The 22,646-nt window shown below is 40.8% G+C and overlaps 2 protein-coding genes across 5 annotated transcripts in view; both read left to right on the top strand.

Annotated features, from left to right (window-relative positions):
• The window catches only part of FBXL20 (F-box and leucine rich repeat protein 20), a 113,702-nt gene that overhangs the window by 54,464 nt on the left and 36,592 nt on the right, over positions 1 to 22,646 (top strand). For all 4 annotated transcript variants that reach the window (XM_053569443.1, XM_053569441.1, XM_053569442.1 and 1 more), the window contains exons 3-6: positions 11,042 to 11,096; positions 16,607 to 16,681; positions 19,292 to 19,386; positions 21,679 to 21,747. In XM_053569443.1, coding sequence (XP_053425418.1) covers positions 11,042 to 11,096; positions 16,607 to 16,681; positions 19,292 to 19,386; positions 21,679 to 21,747 — 294 coding nt within the window. The remainder of the gene's footprint in view (positions 1 to 11,041; positions 11,097 to 16,606; positions 16,682 to 19,291; positions 19,387 to 21,678; positions 21,748 to 22,646) is intronic.
• LOC128570176 (small nuclear ribonucleoprotein F-like) lies at positions 2,190 to 4,506 on the top strand. Its single transcript, XM_053569137.1, has 2 exons — positions 2,190 to 2,256; positions 4,373 to 4,506. The coding sequence occupies exons 1-2, from the start codon at positions 2,190 to 2,192 to the stop codon at positions 4,504 to 4,506; spliced, it is 201 nt and encodes a 66-aa protein (XP_053425112.1).

The raw sequence follows: 22,646 nt of genomic DNA, 5'->3' as shown, positions 1-22,646 counted from the left end.
TCCTTGCCTTTCGAAGCATCTTTTGGGCACACTTCTTTCTCAGAAGCTTGATCTTCAGCTCTGTGAAATTCTTTTTCTTTTTTGTAAGGGTTTCTGGCACAGCAGGAACCTTCTTCTCTTTGACATGCTCCATGGTTCCAGTCAGAAAAGAGCACTATTTTTGTTTTGTTTTGTTTTGAGACAGAGTCTCACTTTGTCACCCTTGGTACAGTACCATGGTGTCACAGCTAACAGCAACCTCAACCTCTAAGGCTCAAGTGATTCTCTTTGCCTCAGCCTCCCTAGTAGCTTGGACACACAAGCGCCCGCTGCAATGCCCAGCTATTTTTGGAGACGTGGTTTTGTTTTTGCTCAGACTGGTCACAAACCTGTGAACTCAGGCAATCCACCCTTCTCAGCCTCCCATAGTGCTAGGATTACAGGCCTTAGCCGCTGCTCCAGGCCTCACATTTTCATTTACATAAATTTAAGAATCAGTTCGTTTGTTAAACAAAATGAAGATCTGTTTTGATTCTGATTTAGTTTGCATTAAATTCATACATTGGGCATTTGATCAGGAGATTAAATTGCTTTGGGAGTACTGTTATCTTCTACAATATTATGCTATGCAAGAACATCGTATGTTCATGTCCTTATTAATGAAGCAATTTGTTAAAACTTTCAGTGTTTCTGCCATTGCTAGTATAAAGGAAAAACTATCAGTTTTGTGTATCAGTCTTTTATTTACTTTATTATTTCAATTATTTTTAGTTGTTTCTTAGATTTTCTATATATTTGTATTACCTGTGCTGTAAAACAACTATCTCTTCCAATATTCATGGTAGTTTCTCTTCTGTGTCATTACTATAGCCAGAACTTCCAAAACAATTTTGAATAAAGGTGATGCTATTGGTCATTCCTGTCTTGTTCCTAACCTTTATTATGCTACCATTTGATGGACATGATTTTGAACAAACATCATTATATTATAACATTGCTTTTTCTCTTAATGTATTATAAACCTGTTAATGTGGAAATGAGTAGAACTTGGCTATACCATTTTTCATTGCTATGTAGTGCTCTGTTGTAGAAGAGTTCTCTGGTTTTCTAAGTTAGTTTCTTTTTTTTTTTTGAGACAGAGCCTCAACCTGTCACCCTGGGTAGAGTGCCGTGGCATCACAGCTCACAGCAACCTCCAACTCCTGGGCTTAAGCGATTCTTTTGCCTTAGCCTCCCAAGTAGCTAGGTCTACAGGCATCTGCCACAGTGCCCAGCTATTTTTTGGTTGTAGTTGTCATTGTTGTTTGGTGGACCCAGGCTGGATTCAAACCCACCAGCTCTGGTGTCTGTGGCTGGGCCCCAGCTACTTGAGCTATAGGCGCCGAGCCTCTAAGTTGGTTTCTTACTGTTAGATACTTTTTTCTCTAGTCATTTTCTGTCATAACACTGCTGTAATGATTTTTCTTCTCCTTGAGTCTTTGAAACTCTCTTCAGATATTTCACTAGAGAATATCGTAGACAAGGATTTAATAAGATGAAGAGTATACATTTTTTCTCACTATGTCACCATAGCTCACAGCAACCTCAAACTCTAGAGCTTAAGCAATTCTCTTGCCTCAGCCTCCCAAGTAGCTGGGATTACAGGCACCCACCACAACACCTGGCTGTTTTTTTGTTATGGTTGTTGTTGTTTAGCTGGCCTGGGCCGGGTTTGAACCCACCAGCCTGGGTGTATGTGGGCAGTGCACTAACCACTGAACTATGGCGCTGAAAAGACATTTTTATATATAGGGTTCAGTACTGTAAGTGTGGTTAAGCATCATCTGTGGGTCTTGGAATGTATCCCCCATGAATAAGGGGGCACTGCCACCCTGTATATCCAGGTGTAAAGCTTTGCAGTGTGATTTAGAAGTCATCAATGTATAGAGTAGGGGTCCTCAAACTGTGGCCCGTGGGCCACATGAAGTGGTGTGAATTGTATTTTTTTCCGTTTTGTTTTTTACTTCAAAATAAGATATGTGCAGTGTGCATAGGAATTTGTTCATAGTTGTTTTTTTAAACTATAGTCTGGCCCTCCAACAGTCTGAGGGACAGTGAATTGGCCCCCTGTTTAAAAAGTTTGGGGACGCCTGGTGTAGAGTGACTAAAGGCATGGAAAAGTAAGAGAGCATTAAGTGTAGCTCTTTTGGATTTACCATTACCCATGGGAAATGAGGAAGCCAGGAGGCAACACAGCAAAGCTGCTCAGACACCAAAATGAAGTTTGGAAAATGAAAGGTAATTCAGGATTTAAAACTCTTCTTGCAGTCAGGTTATGCCATTACTTTTGACACCCTGCATTTGTCAGTCCCCATTCTTGTTCTTCATCATAATTATAACTTGACTATTTGGTCTCTGTTTCTCAGTGTCATTCTCCTTTTCCTACTACCAGCTCTGAAACTATTTCTCAAATCAACCTCTACCCAGAGAAAGGATGTCAGTGGTCTAGCTAGTTTCACACTTTATGGCCACCTTGTATTTAATAAACAGTTTTTCCATGCCCTTCTTGTGTTAGGAAGGGCATAAGCGGGGAGTATGGTGAACTGGGCCAATCTGGCTCATGCCTTTATAGATCCTTACTCTATACCTTTGATGGGGGGAAGAAAGACCAACATCAAGTGAATGCACAGTTGTAAATGGTAATTTGCTATGATGGAAATTAACAGGTCCTTGAAGTATAAGATATCTCAACGGAGAGTAGAATCCTATATTTTAGGCAAGTCAGAGAAAGACTTCTGATAAAAATACATTTTTTGCAAGACCTGAAGAAGGAGAAGGAGCCAGCCATGAGAAGAAGAGGGAAACGGACCTGCAGGAGGAATTTGTGCAAATGTCCTAAGACAAAAGAGCTCTGGAGCCAAACCACAGTATAGCTCTGGTGGCGTAGAGTTTAACAGCCTTAAGATCAGCTGTCCATCCGGATTTAATCAGTATGATAGGATGCCCACCTGGTGGTATTAAGTAGTAATTGGTGTGGTAGGAACTCTAGAAAAGAGCTCTGCATCACAAATACTGAGAGGTTGGCCATGTATCAGATACTTGCCCTCTTATATGAACATTATCTCTTGGTTTAAAAGTTCTGTGTTAAGGTTGTTGAGGTCTTATGAGTTAGCACTGTTTCATGCATCTCTTAGTCAGTGTAAAACCAATGTCAGCTATAACTCTGACACCTATTTGATTTTTTTTTTTTTTGAGACAGTGTCACTATGTCACCCTTGGTAGAGTGCTGTGGCATCACAGCTCACAACAACCTCAAACTCTTGGGCTTAAGTGATTCTCTTGCCTCAGCCTCCTACATAGCTGGGACTATAGGTGCCCCGCAAAATGCCTGGCTATTTTTTGGTTGCAGTTGCCATTGTTGTTTAGCAGGCTCAGGTCGGGCTTGAACCCACCAGATTCAGTGTATGTGCCCAGCGCCCTACTCACTGAGCTATCGGTGCCGAGCCCCTGTTTGATTTTTATTTATGAATTTAACTTGTCTCCAAGGCTTTTGAGGTTAACTTATCAGGAGTAAATAGAATATATACAAATAAATAATCAGGATCAGGAAAAATGTGAAGAAAAGTAGTAAGTCAAAGCCAGAAAGAAAATAGATGCACCTTTATGTGAGCCTGCATAATTGCTATAATGGGGTCTCAAATTTAACTTTAAATTTCTTGGTAGCATGAATGAAATATTATTAACAGAAAAGTGGATATATACATATCGCTCCATGGAAACAGCTCTTCCTAGAACTAACATTTAAGAGAAAACTTTCAAATTTGGAATCTACTTAGATTTGGCTGATAATTTTCCATAGAAAATTTAACTGCAGGGCAGCACCTGTGGCTCATGGGTAGGGTGCCGGCCCCATATACCGAGGGCGGTGGGTTCAAACCTGGCCCCAGCCAAACTACAACAAAAAAGTAGCCGGGCATTGTGGCGGGCACCTGTAGTCCCAGCTATCTGAGAGGCTGAGGCAAGAGAATTTGCCTTCACCCAGGAATTGGAGGTTTCTGTGAGCTGTGTGACACCGCGCACTCTACAGAGGGTGATACAGTAAGATTCTGTCTCTACAAAAAAAAAAAAGAAAATTTAAACGCAGATTTTTATAGGATTAAATCATCTATCGTCCTTTATAACAATTAAGAACAAAATGATAATATCTAAAAATGTGGGCTTCTGACAGTCCAGTTGATCCAGAGTTGTTTTCAACTGCAAGTAAATAAAACTCCACCTCAAATTGGCCGGAACAATAAGTGAGCATTTCTCTTGAAGTTCAGCAGTTTAAGACCTAAAGTATCTGCTGCATTTATGAGGAAGAGGCAGCAGCTTGTTCGGTGGTGAATAAATAGCCTGCAGCATTCGCCCATAGTTACGGTGAGTTTACTCCTCAATCCCAAACCTTTCCTTATTAGATTAACAGGAAAGCCAGTGATGGCCAAACTTAAGTGGAGAATGGAATTCAAGGGTTACCTGGTATTTGTAGATACGTATATAAACATGTAGCTTACAAATACAGAAGAATACATAGATGGGGCATTGTCTGAACATCTGGGTGAAGTTTTTTTAAAGTGTAATAATGTCTTTTATATTAGATTGTTGAAGAACAGGAAGAAGATGAAGAAATGAGAGAATGGCATAATTTCTGGGAGATTTTTTAATATATATATTTCTAGACAAGGAGGAATAAGTGAGATTATCTCACGTAAAAGGAAATACTGGGGCAAGCCGGGCCATCAAGTTTATTGATACAGGGTAACTTTAAGGTCACCAGCAGTTTTCTGTCTGTATTCTGCCGTGAACTGTATCACTTTGGTCCTACAGCTCCTTTTTTTAATGGGGACAGGATGGATGTCAGCAAATAGTGGATTAATGTGTTTATTAACTCTGAGTGAAGAGATGCACTAGCATTAATGCCCCAATAAAGCCTCTTCTCAGATCTCAGCCCAATTGACCTTGGCCTGAACCAGTCACTACAACAGGCTTAGATTAATCAACTGGGATGAACTGGATGTTGGAATGTTACAGTAGCATTGTCAACTACAGATCGAATGTAACATATTTAAAAGGATTCATGAATGATCTTCAGTCTTCTATAAATACTTATCTCAGCTCAACATTTGACAGGAATAGGACAAAGGCCCTATCTTAGTCCTGTTGTGCTGCTATAACAAAATACCTGAGACTGGGTAACGTATACTGGACAGAAATTTATTTCTCATAGTTCTAGAGGCTGGGAAGCCTGAAATCAAGGTGCTGGCATCTGGCAAGGACCTTTTTGCTACATGATAACATGGCGGAAGGCAAAGGAAATGATTCTTTTTATATTCTTCCTTTTATAACAAACCCATGTCCATGATAATGGCATTAATCCATTCACCTCATGGCCTAATCAGCTTTTAAATGTCCCTCCTCTAATACTGTTACACTGGCAATTTAACATCACTGTGAGTTTTGGAGGAGCAATTATTATGAGGTCCTTGAGTAGAAATATTCTTAGTTGTTAATTGAAGATTGATTCTTTAAAAAAAAAAATTTTTTTTTTTTTTTTTTTTTTTTTTTGTTGAGAGAAAGTTTTACTTGGTCACCCATTCTGCAGCAGTGCTGTGGTGTGATCATAGCTCACTATAACCTCAAACTCCCAGCTCAAGCAGTCCTACCTCAGCCTCTTGCGTAGCTTGGTCTGTAGGCATATGCTGCCACACACCAATAACTTTTAAGACATGAGTCTCAAACATTAGACTACTTGTGGAGTGGTAGAAGGGATTTAAGCACTGAGGTGTATCACATTCATCTTACTAGAGTGTCAAATTAGCATTGAAAAAACTAAGCTCTTATAGTTGAATATTATAATAGCACAGTGGGTGTATTTGCCTTCTCCTTTCTACTTTTGAAATGTTCCATAATGTCTACTTCGAGGTGAAGAGCTAACTTTTTGGGATCCTGACACTAATCACAGCTATTTCCTTTCTGACGAGCTGAAAAAAGTTTATAGGCTTATAACCACAACTTCAGAAGTTGCTCATCATTTAAACTGGACTTCTCTACACTACGCTGCCTTTTTTTTTTTTTTTTTTTTTTTTTTTTGAGACAGTCTGACTGTGTCGCCCTCAGTAGAGTGCTGTGGCATCACAGCTCATAGCAACCTCAAATTCTCTTGGGCTTAAGCGATTCTCTTGCCTCAGCCTCCGAAGGAGCTGGGACTACAGGCGCCCCCATAACACCTGGCTATTATTTTGTTGTGGTTGTCATTGTTTAGCAAGCCTGGGCCAGATTTGAATCCGCCAGCCTCCAGTGTATGTCACTGGTACCCTAACCACTGAGTTATGGGCACCGAGCCTTTTTTTTTTTTTAAGTGGCTCATTCTCTCTTTGTCACCCTGGCTAGAATACAGTGGTGCGATCACAGCATACTATATCCTGGAATTCCGAGGCTCAGTTGATTCTCCCACTTCAGTCTCCTGAGTAGCTAGGTGTACAGGCTCATGCCACTGTGCCTACCTACCTAATTCAAAAACTTTTTTGGAGATGAGTCTTGCTGTTTTGTCTAGGCTGATCTCAAACTTCTGTCCTCAGGCACTTTTACTCATTTCTATTTCCATTTTTTCCTCCTTAGAGAAGGCCTTTGCTCTACGCATTAGTGTAGGTTGCCTACAGACACTTATTTTACTATTTGTTATTTGGGCTTTTATTCAGAGCTTTTCCTCTCCCTTACTAGTGTCTGGCTGAGTTTGCAAGATATACATTAGTTATATTTACTTTCCATGTTGCCCTTAGCTTTAACCTTCTAATTTATTCAATTATCGTCAGTTTTTATCATTCTCTTATATCGGCCTCTCCATAGTTGGAGCAAATCAAAATATTAGAAATGTGTTAAAGGAAGTAAATATATAAAAAAAAAAAAATGAGGGAAATTTCTTAAAACCAATTCAGGTGCTCTTACTGGTTTTACTGATACCATGCAACTATTTCAATCACCGAAAGTACCTTCTGCTTCAAAACTGAAAATATTAAAAGCATTGTGATAATGGCATCAAACAGACATACACCAGTGGAATACAAGCTCTTAAACAAGGTGGAAATAAGGTTGGAAGAAAATAAACATCAGTTTAACAAAAAAAAAGAAAAAATTAAACTTTTAGATTTATGGTTAAATGATTTTCAACAAGGGTGCCAAGACCATCCAGTGGGGAAAGGATAGTGTTTTTAATAAATGGTGTTGAAAAAACTGAATTTCTACATGCAAAAGAATGATTTGGACCCTTTCCTTACAGCATATACCAAAATCAACTCCAAATGGATCAAAGACCTAAACATAAGAAAGAGCTAAGATTAGAAAATTCTTAGAAGAGGGCGGCACCTGTGGCTCAGTCAGTAAGGCGCCAGCCCCATATACCGAGGGTGGCGGGTTCAAACCCGGCCCCAGCCAAACTACAACAACAAAAAAAAATGGCGTTGTGGCGGGCACCTGTACTCCCAGCTGCTTGGGAGGCTGAGGCAAGAGAATCGCTTAAGCCCAGGAGTTGGAGGTTGCTGTGAGCTGTGTGATGCCATGGCACTCTACCGCGGGCCATAAAGTAAAACTCTGTCTCTACAAAAAAAAAAAAAAAAGAAAAGAAAATTCTTAGAAGAAAACATAAGGTAAAGCCTTCATGACATTGGATGGTGCAATGACTTTTTTTTTTAGATATGACACCAAAAAGTCAGGAAATAAAGGGAAAAATAGATAAATTGGATTATATCAAAATTAAAAATCTTCATGCATTAAAGAAAAAGCACCCTCAAAATAGGAGAAAATATTTGCAAATCAGGTGTCTAATAAAGGGTTATTGTCTGGAATACATAAACTTCTACAATATGACAGCAACAACAACAAAATCTGTGATTTTAAATATGACTAAAGGACTTAATAGATGTTTATCCAAAGAAGATATAGAAATGGCCAAGAAGCACACGAAAAGATTCTCACTGGGCAGCCCCTATGGCTCAGTAGGTAAGGCACCTCATATATCGAGGGTGGCAGGTTCAAACCCAGCCCCGGCCAAACTGCAACAAAAAAATAGCCAGGCGTTGTGGCAGGCACCTATAGTCCCAGCTACTCGGGAGGCTGAGGCAAGAGAATCGCCTAAGCCCAAAAGTTGGAGGTTGCTGTGAGCTGTGACACCACAGCACTCTGCTGAGGGCGATAAAGTGAGACTGTCTCAAAAAAAAAAAAAACCAGAAAAGATTCTCCACATCATTAATTGTTAGGGTAATGCAAATGAAAACCTAAATGAAATACCAGTTCACATTCATTAGGAAGGCCATTATTCAATAAATAGCAGGTATTGACTAGGATGTGGAAATATTAGAACATTTGTGCACTGTTATTAGGAATTTAAAATGGCATAATTGCTATTAAAAACAGTATGGCAGGTGGCGCCTGTGGCTCAAAGGAGTAGGCCACCAGCCACATATACCAGAGATGGCGGGTTCAAACCTGCCCCTGGCCAAAAACTGCAAAAAAAAAAAGAAAAAACCAAGTATGGCAGTTCCCCCCCAAAATTAAACATTATTATAATGTCCAGAAATTCTGCTTCTGGGTGTATGCTCAAGGATTGAAAGCAGGGACCGGGCACCATGGTTTAGGCCTATAATCCTAGCACTCTGGGAGGTGAAGTGGGAAAATAATTTGAGCTCAGGAGTTTGAGACTAGCCTGAGCAAGAGCAAGACCCCATCTCCACTAAAAATAGAAAAATATTAGTTGAGTGTGATGGGTGTCTTATAGACCCAGCTACTCAGGAGGCTGAAGTGGGAGGACTGCTTAATAAGCCCAGGAGTGTGAGGTTGTGAGCTAGGCCTCAAAAAAAAAAAAAAAAGAAATGAAAGCAGGGACCCAGCAGTTACGTGTACACCCATGTTCCTAGGAGCATTATTCACAATATCCAAAGGATAGAAGCAAACCAAGTATCTATAAATAGACATTTAAACTGGCATGTAAATGCAGTGAAATTACCATTTGAATAAAATGAAATTCTGACATTTGCTTAAACATGGATGAACCTTGGAGACATAAATAAGTCACAAAATGGCAAATACTATATGATTGTTATATGAAAAAGACACAAAATGATAAATACCTTTCAGGTACTGTAAAGTAGTTAACTTCATAGAGGCAGAAAGTAGAACGGTGGTTGCCAAGTGCCAGGAGAGGGAGAAAATGAGAGACTTACTGTTTAATGGGTACAAAGTTTCAGTTTGGAGGAAGATGAAAAACCATGTTCGAGATAGATAGTGGTGTTGGTTGTACAGCAGTGTGAATGTTCTTAATGACACCAAACTATATACTTTTGGAAAATGACTAAAATGGTAGGTTTTTGTTGTTTTGAGCTGATACAGTTTTTTATACTTGACGAAACGATGGAATAGAAATTCTAGCCCTATTCCAAACTGTTGTTTCCTGACCTGATTTTATAACACTCCAGGTATGTCAAGGAATATCATAAATTTTTTTTTTTTTTGAGACACAGTCTCATTCTGTCACCCTGGGTAGAGTGGAGTGCCTTGCCATCGTCATAGCTAAGAGCAACTTCAGTCTCCTGAGTTCAGGCAATCCTCTTGCCTCAGCCTCCTGAGAAGCTGGGACTACAGGTGCCCACCATGATACCCGGCTGGTTTTTCTACTTTTAGTAGAATTAAGGTCTCACTTTTGCTCAGGTAGGTAGGTCTGGAACTCCCGATCTCAAGCAATCCACCTGCCTTGGCCTCCCAAAGTATTAGGATTACAGGTCACCATGTCAGGCCATAAAATTCTTAATAAATTGGGACTACACCAGCGGTGCATCTTACAAGGGTATATGTGAAACTTGGTAAATGTGGAATGTAAGTGTCTTGGCACAGTAACTGAGAGAATGCCAGGAAGGCTGTGTTAACCAGTGTGATGAAAGTGTGTCAAACGCTCTGTGAAGCTAGTGAATGATGCCCCATGATCATATCAATGTACACAGCTATGATTTATAAAAAAAAATTCTTAATAAACTTTTAATTGACTTACATCTTTAAAACACACCCTATATTGTACTTTTTTGTCACTTCCAGAAGAGCTTAATACTAATTGTCATTCAGATGAAGATGACTTTTAGGCTGTTTATAAGTGAGGAATAGACCACCCTTTTCACTTTAATCCCAGGATTCCCTGACCTGTTTGTACAGATGGCTTATGGTACAATTTATTAGGCTTTAAGCAAATAAATTATTGATCTATTTCAAAATAAGTATTATCCTCTATAAGACTGGAAAAATTTCTAGGCAATAAATATTTTCTAACATATGTTAAGAGTCTTATAATTTACTAAATTAGAATTAAATACATGGAGACTTTACATTTTATAGTTGCTGTATTTTAGGTTTTTTTTTTTTTTGTAGAGACAGTTTCACTTTATGGCCCTCGGTAGAGTGCCATGGCATCACACAGCTCACAGCAACCTCCAACTCCTGGGCTTAAGCGATTCTCTTGCCTCAGCCTCCTGAGTAGCTGGGACTACAGGTGCCCGCCACAACACCCGGCTATTTTTTTGTTGCAGTTCGGCCAGGGCCAGGTTTGAACCCGCCACCCTTGGTATATGGGGCCGGCGCCTTACCTTCTGAGCCACAGGTGCCGCCCTGTATTTTAGATTTTACGAAATTATTTTATCCTCTTTTCTTTAGAACTGTAAAATTCTTTCTAAGGATATCCCACCCCTAGCCTATTTCTTTTGATATCCAGAAGTGGAAAAATGGTTTTCTCGCTTTCCAAAAATTATATCATTTAGAAATCATTTATCATCTCTTGAGGCAAGTAATGAACTTCCACATCATTTAAATGTGTACTATCAGTTAAAACATTACTTTCTCCCACTGTGTTTTATTTGGACAGTAATTATCTTTGTAAATCGCTCAATCCTTTTGTGTTTGAAAGAAGTTCTGGGGTGTGTGTGTGTATGTGTGTGTGTACATCATTATTATAGGCCAATCAAGGGAAACTATTGTACAATAAGATTCTCTCCCTCTCTTTTCCTTGTAGGATATTTTCTTTTTTGGATGTCGTTACCTTGTGTCGCTGTGCTCAGGTCTCCAGGGTAAGAATGGTTTACATGGTACAGGGGACCTCTTCCTTGCGCTGATGACAGCCTCTTTAGTAGGCTCACCATTTATTTCAGGTGTTACTTATATGCTGTCATGTTTCAAAGGATATTATTTCACCCATGGCATATCCAAAACCATCTAATTATTATATGATGGGATTCTACTACATGTGCTGTCTTTAAATTTTTATAACTTTTTTTTTTTTTTTTTATTTTTGGCCGGGGCTGGGCTTGAACCCGCCACCTCCGGCATATGGGACCGGCGCCCTACCCGTTGAGCCACAGGCGCCGCCCTAAATTTTTATAACTTATTTACATAATATGAACAGGAAACATTTTTAATGAGAAAGCATTTAACATGCATATTAATCAGGTAGACTTAAATTTGTAATGAAATTGTGTTTCCTTATGTTTTCCTAGTTTATTTTACATATTTCATTTTATTTTTTTGAGGCAGAGTCTCACTCTCTTTCCAAGGCCAGAGGGCTATGTTAACCTATCTCAGAGCAACCTCAAACTCCTAGGCTCAAGTTATCCTCCTGCTTCAGCTCCCAAACAACTGGGACTACAAGCACCTGCCACACACCCAGCTAATTTTTCTACTTTTGGCTCATTTTTCTATTTTTAGTAGAGACAGAGTCTTGCTCTCACTCAGGCTGGTCTCAAACTCCTGAGCTCAAGGGATCCTCCAGCCTCGGCCTCCCAGAGTGCTCTGATTATAGTTGTGTGCCACCGGGCCCGGCCAGCTTTTGATAATTTAATTCTCATGTTATTTTCCTATACTTTTTTCAAAGGATGATAGCAAGAATTTAAAAAAAAAAAAAAATAGCAGGATAAACCAAACTCCATTTCCAAAGAGAGTTACATGAACTACCCATTTTTAAGCCAGGAGGAGTGGCTCAGACCTGTAATTCCAAAGCTTTGGAAGGCAGCGGCAGGAGGATCACTTACGACCAGTCTGGGTAATGTAGTGAGGCTCCATCTCTACAAAAAGTTTTTAAAAATTTAGCTGGGCTTGGTGGTGTATGCCTCTAATCCTTGCTACTTGGGAGGTGGAAATGGGAGAGTCACTTTGTCTTTTAAAAAAAAAAATCCATTTTTGTCAGTTGACATTGCTTTGACAAAATGATAAAGCATCATAGTCTTATTGGCAGTATAAAGGGTAGAATATCTAGTGTAGGAAAATTGCTTTAATAATCATTTCTAATCTCTTTTTTAATACAGATATATAATAATTTACTAAAATGATGAGTATCAGCCGGGCACAGTGGTTCACACCTGTGATTTTAACACTCTGGGAGGCTGAGGTGGGTGGATTGCTTGAGCTCAGGAGTTTGAGACGCACCAAAGCAAGAGTGAGACCCTGTCTCTACTAAAGAAAAAAAAGGTGAGGCATTATGGCAGGGCCTGTAGTTCCAGCTGCTCTGGAGGCTGAGGCAGGAGAATCTCCTGAGCCCAAGAGTTTGAGGTTGCTGTGAGCTATGATGATGCCATGGGCACTCAACCCAGGTGACAGAGTGAGACTCTGTCTCAGTAAATTAATTAATTAATACCTACAATTGTCATCCTTTTTTTTGTTGTTGCCTTCAGTAGGGTGCTATGGCATCACAACTCACAGCAACCTCCAACGGTTGAGTTCAAGAGATTCTCTTGCCTTAGCCTCCCACATAGCTGGGACTATAGATGCCTGCCACAACGCCTGGCTATTTTTTGTTGCAGTTGTCATCATTGTTCTTTTGCAGGCCTGGCCAGGTTCGAACCTGCCTGCCTCGGTGTATGTGGCTGGTGCCCTAACCAATGAGCTATGGGCGTCCAGCCCAAGTGTCATCTTTTTATGAATCCAACATTGGCTTTGTGTTTGGTCATTTATTTAAGAAATATTTGAGAACGTACTTCATACCAAATTTGCTCCTAGATGCTGGATATGCAATGTGTTTTTATCCAAAGTATTATATTTATCTGCATAGGTGGGCCCAAATGTCACTTTAATTTTTTTTTTTTTTTTTGAGATAGAGCCTCAAGCTACCGCCCTGGGTAGAGTGCTTGGTGTCACAGCTGACAGCAACCTCAAACTCCTGGGCTTAAGCAATTCATTTGCCTGAGCCTCCCAAGTAGCTGGGACTATAGGGACTCGCCACAACGCCCGGCTTTTTTTTTTTTTTTTTTTTTTTTGGTTGTAGTTGTCCTTGTTTGGCAGCCCCAGGCCAGATTTAAACCTGCCAGCTGTGGTGTATGTGGCTGGTGCCCTAGCCACTTAGCCACAGGCGCCACCCCAAATGTCACTTTAAATCACGACACTTAAATAGAAATATGGCTGAGCATCTGTAACTCAGTGGCTAGGGCACCAGCCACATACACCGGAGCTGGTGGATTCGAATCCAGCCCGGATTCGAATTGTTCCCAAAACAACAATGACAACTAAAATAAAAAATTAGCTGGGCCTTGTGCTGGGTGCCTATAATCCCAGCTACTTTGGAGGCTGAGGCAAGAGAATCTCTTAAACCCAAGAGTTTGAGGTTGTTATGAGCTGTGACACTATGGCACTCTACCCAGGGTGACAGCTTGAGGCTCTGTCTCAAAAAAAAAAAAAGGAATCATAATACAGAAAATCACCTTGTCTTGCTAACTTTAATTTCTGCATCCTGAAGTCATACAAAGTCTGTATATCAGCTATTGTGAGAATAACAATAACTTTTTTTTTTTTGTAGAGACAGAGTCTCACTTTATCACCCTCGGTAGAGTGCTATGGCATCATGGCTTACAGCAACCTCCAACTCCTGGCTTAGGTGATTCTCTTGCCTCAGCCTCCCAAGTAGCTGGGACTGCAGGCATCCGCCACAGCGCCCATCTATTTTTTTGTTACAGTTTAGCCGGGGCTGGGTTTGAACCTGCCACCCTCCATATATGGGGCCAGCGCCCTACCCACTTAGCCACAGGTGGTGCCCAATAAAAATAACTCTTTGATGAAGACCAGTGGGTGGTGGTTCATGCCTCTATCCTACAACCCTAGCACTTTGGGAGGCTGAGGTGGGTGGATTGCCTGAGCTCACCTGTTCGAGACCAGTCTGAGCCAGAGCGAGACCCCATCTCTAAAAATAGCTAGGTGTTGTGGCAGGTACCTGTAGTCCCAGCTTCTTGGGAGTTTGAGGTAAGAGAATCGCTTAAGTCCAAGAGTTTGAGGTTGTTGTGAGCTATGATGCCATAGCACTTCACCGAGGGCAACATAGTGAGACTCTGTCTCAAAAAAAACAAAAAAAAAAAAATGGTGATTTCTTCTATGATATTTCTGTCTCTGATACTTTTATACTCTAGACATGGCCCTTATACTTCCAAATGGGTGGGTTTTCCTTTGTGTACCCATATGGAGCTGAGGTCATCTTTGAAAAACAAAATACCCAGGCCAGTATCTAAATCTGTGTAGTTATCGAGTTAGTCAGTTCCCAGGAATGTTGATTTGAGTGAATTTTTTTTTTTTTTTGGAGACAGAGTCTCACTTTGTCACCCTCTAAAGAGTGCTGTGCTAGGGCGGCGCCTGTGGCTCAAGGAGTAGGGCGCCGGTCCCATATGCCATAGGTGGCGGGTTCAAACCCAGCCCCGGCCAAAAACCACAAAAAAAAAAGAGTGCTGTGCTGTCACAGCTCATAGCAACCTCGAACTCTTGAGCTGAAGCAATTCTCTTGCCTCAGCCTCCCAGGTAGCTGGGACTACAGGGACCTGCCACAACACCCGGCTATTTTTGTTGTTGTTATTGTAGTTGTCATTGTTTAGCAGGCACAGGCTGGGTTTGAACCCACCAGCTTCGGTGTATATGGCTGGCACCCTAACCACTGTACAACGGGCACCGAGCCAATTTGAGTGAGTTTTAATAGTTATTTTCATTTACAGATTCCTCTTCTTAATATGTGTTGACTTTAAAGAAAGGAGGGCACTATGCCACCAATTTTTGTTAAAACTGGATAATTGGTACATCAAATATCCTGTTCTCTGTACTTGGGTTTTTTATTTTTTTAATGCAGACTCTAGAGAGGAGTCTGTCATACCTAATTTTAGTCTGAGTTCTGCGTATTTCCTGCTTGCCAGAGAAACTAGTATAAGGAAATGAGAAGTACTATGTCAAATCAGAGGCATATTTAGCCCAAGAATCTATTAAACATGATTTTAAAAGATTTATCTAAGAAACCATTGGAAAAATCTGAAGCCACAAAACGAAAGTAACATTAAGCTTGACGCCTGTAGCACAGTGGTTATGGTGCCAGCCACTTACACCAAGGGTGGTGGGTTTGAACCCGGCCCAGGCCATCTAAACAAGTGCAACAAAAAAAAATAGCCAGGCGTTGTGGCGGGCGCCTGTCGTCCCAGCTACTCGGGAGGCTGAGGCAAGAGAATCGCTTCAGCCCAAGAGTTTGACGTTGCTATGAGCTGTGACCCCACAGCACTCTATCGAGGGAGACATAGTGAGACTCTGTCTCAAAAAAAAAAAAAAGTAACATTACACTTCTGAGAAAACTTTAGACATATCTAGAATGATAACTGCTAGCTTTCCCTCATACCCCTGGCATCTTTCTGTGACTGTATGATGGTTACCCTGGAGCTTTTAAGTATAACCAGAATTTCTTTTTTAAAATTTCAGCCAAATGGTTGTAAATACTACAGAGAAATTGTAAGAGAAATGACAGTGTCTTTTCTAAGTTCCAAATCAATATTTCACAGTTTCAAGTTCTCCCAAGTGATGTTATTAATAGTAGATAACTATTGGAGAGAACCGTATTCAGAGCACTGCCCCTTTTCTTTCATTTTACCCTCACCTTGTTTCCAGTTTAGGAATACATAGTAGCAGAAAGGATTGCTTTTCATCAGCTGAATTCCATCTCATTTTGGAGTTAGAAACTAGAATTTTTCAGTTTAAAAAACCTCTTGGCTCTGATACTTAATTACAATCTCCCCTTTCCTCAACTCTTGTGTTAATAATTTAACATCTTTCTTCCATTTTTTTCTTTTTTCTTTTTTTTTTTTTTTTTTGAGACAGAGTTTCACTATGTCACCCTCAGTAGAGTGCCGTGGGGTCACAGCTCACAGCAACTTCAAACTCTTGGGCTTAAACAATTCTCTTGCCTCAGCCTCCCAAGTATCTGAGACTACAGGTGCCCACCACATTGCCTGGCTATTTTTCTGTTGCAATTGTCATTGTTGCTTAGCTGGCCTGGGCTGAGTTCAAACCCTCCAGCCTGGGTATATGTGGCCGGTGCCGTAACCACTGTTCTACAGGCGCCAAGCCAATAGAGCTTTCATTGATACCAATTTCTGTACCCACTCATTTATGAGATAGTCTAATTGGAGAATAAAAGTATGGATCAGGAGCGAAGTACATCATTTGGGAATTAGTGGTCGGAACTGAGAAATTTTTTGGTCCATTTCAGTCATTAGTTGGTTGAATTATGAACTTGAATATTGCCTTTTCCCCTTGATTTCAGCATCCGCTCATTCTGTCTTTTTCTTTAAAATAGGCCTGGAATGTTCTGGCTCTGGATGGCAGTAACTGGCAGCGAATTGACCTGTTTGATTTCCAGAGGGATATTGAGGTATAATTTATATGGTGTATGGTCCCATTTCTCCTGTTACAGTGTGGAGCAGAATAGCCATAGAAATTATTATTCTCATTTTCCCTACGGAGAGAAACTATTATTTTCAATACATATGAACTTAATGGGAGCCACCAAAGTTCAGTTTTTGAGAACAAGGTAAATTATTTTATCAGCTGAAATAATTTCATCTCATTTTGGAGTTAAAAACTAGAATTGAAATAATACTAAATTATTTAGTATTAATTGGGCTGAATAGGACTATCTGGTCCTGGTGTAGGACTAAAAGTTTTGTTTTGTTTTGTTTTGTTTTTGAGACAGGGTCTCACTTTGTCGCCTTCGGTAGAGTACCATGGCATTAGCTCACAGCAACCTCCAGCTCTTGGGGCTTAAGCGATTCTCTTGCCTCAGCCTCTCAAGTAGCTGGGACTACAGGTGTCTGCCGCAGCACCCAGCTATTTTTTGATTTTAGTTGTCAATGTCATTTAGCAGGCCCGGGCTGGTGTCGCACCTGCCAGCTCTGGTATATATGGCTGGCACCCTATCTGCTGAGCTCCAAGCCGGACTAAAGGTTTTTTGTTTTGCAGTGGAAATGTGAACCTGTGGTTGCTCATTTTAAGAAAATCATTTCAGGGCAGCGCCTGTGGCTCAGTTGGTAAGGCGCCGGGCCCATATACCGCGGGTGACGGGTTCAAACCCGGCCCCGGCCAAAATGCAACCAAAAAATAGCCGGGCGTTGTGGCGGGCGCCTGTAGTCCCAGCTACTCGGGAGGCTGAGGCAAGAGAATCGCTTAAGCCCAGGAGTTGGAGGTTGCTGTGAGCTGTGTGAGGCCACGGCACTCTACCGAGGGCCATAAAGTGAGACTCTGTCTTTACAAAAAATAAAAAAAATAAAAAATAAAAAGAAAATCATTTCATATTTGTTTATTGAAAAACAAGTAGTTACAATTTGATGGGGGTTGGTATTTGCACATATTCTCCTAGAAGTGTCCAGTTTGCTTTCTGGAGACACTGCAGGTAGTTTTTGTGGAGAATGAAAAATGAATAAAGCCAAAGTTAGTAATTGAATTTTTTTTTCCTAGTGAGAGATGTATTTTTCCCTCTCACTTTTTCCCCATATTTTATAACTTAGTATAGTCTATTATCCCTCAAATGGAGAAGCATAATGGCTTAAGCTTAAATTATTTTATCCTGAATTATTTATCCTGATAAATAATTTTATCCTTAAATTATTTTAAGGACCTCTGTGGTCCTTAGCTTTCTTATCAGGGAAGTGAAAATAATAGCTTCCGGGCGGCACCTGTGGCTCAGTCGGTAAGGCGCCGGCCCCACATACCGAGGGTGGCGGGTTCAAACCCGGCCCCGGCTGAACTGCAACCAAAAAATAGCTGGGCATGGTGGCAGGCTCCTGTCGTCCCAGCTACTCGGGAGGCTGAGGCAAGAGAATCGCTTAAGCCCAGGAGTTGGAAGTTGCTGTGAGCTGTGTGATGCCATGGCACTCTACCCAAAGGGCATAAAGTGACACTCTGTCGCTACAAAAAAAAAGAAAATAATAGCTTCCTCATATGTTATGAACAGTAAATGAGAATATTTTAGAGGGTGGCACCTATGGCTCTAAGGAGTAGGGCACCAGCCCCATATGCCAGAGGTGGTGGGTTCAAACCCAGCCCCGGCCAAAAACTGCAAAAAAAAAAAAAAAAAGAGAGAATGTTTTAGAGTTCCAGTTGAACTAAATTCTCTTGAGGATCCATGTAAGTTTTCAAAAGCTTCACGTGAACCTTCCATTATCTTCAGAAAGTGCTTTTAAAAATAATACTCATTGCCCGGGCATGGTGGCTCATGCCTGTAGTCCCAGCGCTGTGGGAGGCTGAGGCGGGTGGATTGTCTGAGCTCAGAGGTTCGAGACCAGTATGAGCAGCAGTGAGCCAGAGTAAGACCCCGTCTCTACTAACAACATCAAAAACAGCCGGTGGGCATCTGTAGTCCCAGCTACTGGGGAGGCAATGGGAAAGAGTATAGCCAGAGGAAGAAGAAAATGAACAACAAAAAAAAAAAGAGTACTTCAAACGAAGAAGAATGAACAAGGAAGCTAAAATTAAAAATAATACTCATTGGCATTATACTGAATTTTATTTTTCACTATTTTCTAATTTTCATGGTTGTAAATGTTTAAAGCAACACAACCCACAGGATTATTCAGCTAACTTTTGTTAAAGGTTTATTGAATCTCCGCTATGTGCAGAGTACTGTAATAATAAACACTTTGGAAAAGATATATAAATATCTTTTGCAGTTATTGTCCTGCAGTAGCTGGTGTTTAACCAAGGTGAGCAGTATATATATGAATACATATAGTGCCATAAGAAAACTATAGAGCATCATTTTCTCAAATATAATATTGCTTACAAATTGAACAAAATGAGAGTTTACATGTATTTCAAGAAGATAGGTTAATCAAGAAATCTTTCTCAGAGTAAGTTGAAATTTTCTATTAATTAGAAGTTAGTAGAAACCTTTCTCTTTGTTTATAAATTGCTAACAATGGTAATGAAGTATTTTCAAAAGCAATGAGGTGGGTTATCTTTTTGTTTACCTATCTCTTCTTTTCAGGGCAGGGTAGTGGAGAATATTTCAAAACGATGTGGAGGCTTTTTACGAAAGTTAAGTCTTCGTGGGTGTCTTGGAGTAGGAGACAATGCATTAAGGTAAAAGCATAGTAACTGTTGATTAATCTTCTTGATTGAAATAAGGAGCTGTACCATCTCACACAGAAAAGGCTTAGTTTTTCAATTCCTAAGGTACAAAAACTACAAACACAAGTCTGGGTATGGTGGCTCACATCTGTGATCTCAGCATTAAGATTAAGTACTCCCCCCAAAATGCCAAATTTCCTATTGTAAAAACCATTTCCTATGGTTCTTTTGGTTCCTTGAGTAAAAAATGGTTTCTTTGGTTAAAAATGCATTTATAATTGAAAATTAATGTATTTGAATTATGAACTACATTGGTTCCTATGTAGGATTTTTTTTTTTGAGTCAGAGTCTCACTTTTGCCCTCTGCCAGAAGCTCTGGTGCCTTTTTCTTCTTTTGTATTTCTTTCTAATTTCTAAATAAAATCCTGTCTTGCCACTGATCTGTGGTACATGGGTTCATTCCTTGAATTCCCAAGACAAAAGGTCTTCTGAAGACCAAAATTCCAGTAACATGTTTGGTAGAGTGCTGTGGCATCACAGCTCACAGCAACCTCAAACTCTTGGGCTCAAGCAATTTTCTTGCCTCAGCCTCCCAAGTAGATGGGACTATAGGTGCCCGCCACAACGCCCAGCTACTTTTTTTTTTTTTTTTTTTTTGTAGAGACAGAGTCTTACTTTATGGCCCTCGGTAGAGTGCTGTGGCCTCACACAGCTCACAGCAACCTCCAACTCCTGGGCTTAAGCGATTCTCTTGCCTCAGCCTCCCGAGTAGCTGGGACTACAGGCGCCCGCCGCAACGCCCGGCTATTTTTTGGTTGCAGTTTGGCCGGGGCCGGGTTTGAACCCGCCACCCTCGGCATATGGGGCCGGCACCCTACCAACTGAATCACAGGCGCTGCCACGCCCAGCTACTTTTACAGACAAGGTCTCCCTCTGGCTCAGGCTATCTCCAACCTCTGAGGGCAGGCAATCCACCCACCTCAGCCTCCCAGAATGCTACGAATACAGGCATGAGCCACCGCGCTCAGCCACCAGATCATTCTCACTTGCTGCCACCAGATGTGTGGATGTTTTCCTCCACCTACAGACTAGTTCTCCCATTCTGTGGATACCAACTGTGTTCTGTAATTGAATTCAGTTGTGACTCTGAGTACTGAGAGTTAGCTCAGACTCTACAAGCTAAGGACTCCCTCAGTCTTACAGTGTTGCCCTTATTCAGACACAAGTCATAAGTCTCACATTGTCCTGTACTTGTGATTGATGGTCTCAGGTTTGATGTTTTGGTGGAATGGCTTGTGGAACCTTTTTGTACAATGATAGTATTAGTAATTTGTTATAAAGGTTACAAATGAACACGTACAGGCGGTGCCTGTGGCTCAGTGAGCAGGGCACCGGCCCCATATGCCAAGGGTGGCGGGTTCAAACCCAGCCCCGGCCAAACTGCAACAAAAATAGCCGGGCGTTATGGCAGGTGCCTATCATCCCAGCTGCTCGGGAGGCTGAGGCAAGAGAATCACCTAAACCCAGGAGTTGGAGGTTGCTGTGAGCTGTGTGAGGCCACAGCACTCTACCAAGAGTGATAAAGTGAGACTCTGTCTCTAAAAAACAATAAAAATAAAATAAAAACAAATGAACAGGTACATAGCACAAGGTCTCAAAGGGTCTCAGCATGGGAACTTTCATCCCCTCAAATTGGAATATACGACCCTCCTGGCACGTGGTTGCATTCACCAACACAGTAGCTCTGTGATACCTGGCATTTAGTGGTTTCTACAGTGATCTCATTATGTAGGCATGACCGAAGACCAAATATAGCAACAGTTACTATTATTCCTATGTCTTAGGAAATCAGGGGATTTAGAAGCTCTGTGTCAGGAACTAGGGACAAAGACCAAATACAGGTTTCTTCTTATAGTATCATAGGTAACAACAACCAGTATTACCAGCTCGGCACCTGTGGCTCAAGCGACTAAGGCGCCAGCCACGTACACCTGAGCTGGCAGGTTCGAATCTAGCCTGGGCCCGCCAAACAACAATGAAGGGTGCAACCAAAAAAATAGCCGAGGGCTATGGTGGGCACCTGTAGTCACAGCTACTTGGGAGGTGGAGGCAGGAGAATCGCTTGAGCCCAGGAGTTGGAGGTTGCTGTGAACTGTGATGCCACGGCACTCTACCCAGGGTGACAGCTTGAGGCTCTGTCTCCAAAAAAAAAAAAAACAACCAGTATTACCAATAATGCGTATGTTTTTAATGTCTGGAATTTTGTTTCATTTGAAACCTTTTATTTCATTTTTTCCTATGAAGGACCTTTGCACAGAACTGTAGGAACATTGAAGTCCTGAATCTAAATGGATGTACAAAGACTACAGATGCGTAAGTGTTATGTATTTTAGAAGAGTAAGTCATGGCACCTTGTGTCTGCTCTTAACCAGCTTCTGTGGAGAACGCTATGTAAATTTAGCTAATTTCATCTTCGTTTTATATAAGAAAGGTACTTTAAAAGGAGAAAGCTACGTGAGAAACTTATTTTAGAATCCTGTTAATATTTAAAGTGAAACTTAAAATTAGTAGTCAATATGATATGCAATAGGGATACTAATATAAATATTACTATTCATATTTCAAGACAATTGTAGTAGCTGTTATTCAAAACACAGTAAACAGGTAATTCTGTAAATATACACAGGACTAAACAGCTATGATAATCAGTGCTGAGAACAGTTATTAAATGAAAATAACTCACTAAATGTGCTCAACCAGGCATGGAGGCTGAGGCAGGAGGATCACTTGAACTCAGGAGTTTGAGAGCAGCCTGGACAACAGTGAGACCCTGCCTGTACAAAAAATAGAAAAATTAACCTGGTGTGGTGGTACAAGCCTGTAATTCCAGCTACTAGGGAGTCTAAGGCCAGAGGATTACTTGTTCTAAGGAGTTTGAGGTTACTGTGAGCTATTCTTGATGGGGTGACAGATTGAGGCTGTCTGAAAAAAAAATTTTTTTTAAAAGAAATTAAGCATATTCCTTCATCTTTAAGAAACTTACAGTTACAGACATTAGACATAGAATAGAAGATGTAAAAGAAACATTTAACCCAAGTATATATTGGTAATAGCATTTATCAGATAACATTTGAATATTATTTTGGGAAATTTTTGCCTATTGCGAGGTGAAGTGAAGTTATTTAGGAACATGTTTACAGAGGAAGGGACCTAGGGTTGCTTATGGAGTTCCTGTTGATGAAGACCTCAAGAAAAAGATAGAATTTTTGCAA

Source organism: Nycticebus coucang, chromosome 18, assembly GCF_027406575.1.
Source record: "Nycticebus coucang isolate mNycCou1 chromosome 18, mNycCou1.pri, whole genome shotgun sequence".
Lineage (NCBI taxonomy): Eukaryota > Metazoa > Chordata > Mammalia > Primates > Lorisidae > Nycticebus > Nycticebus coucang.
The sequence above is the reverse complement of the archived record's forward strand: the minus strand, read 5'-3'. Positions and strand labels throughout refer to the sequence as shown.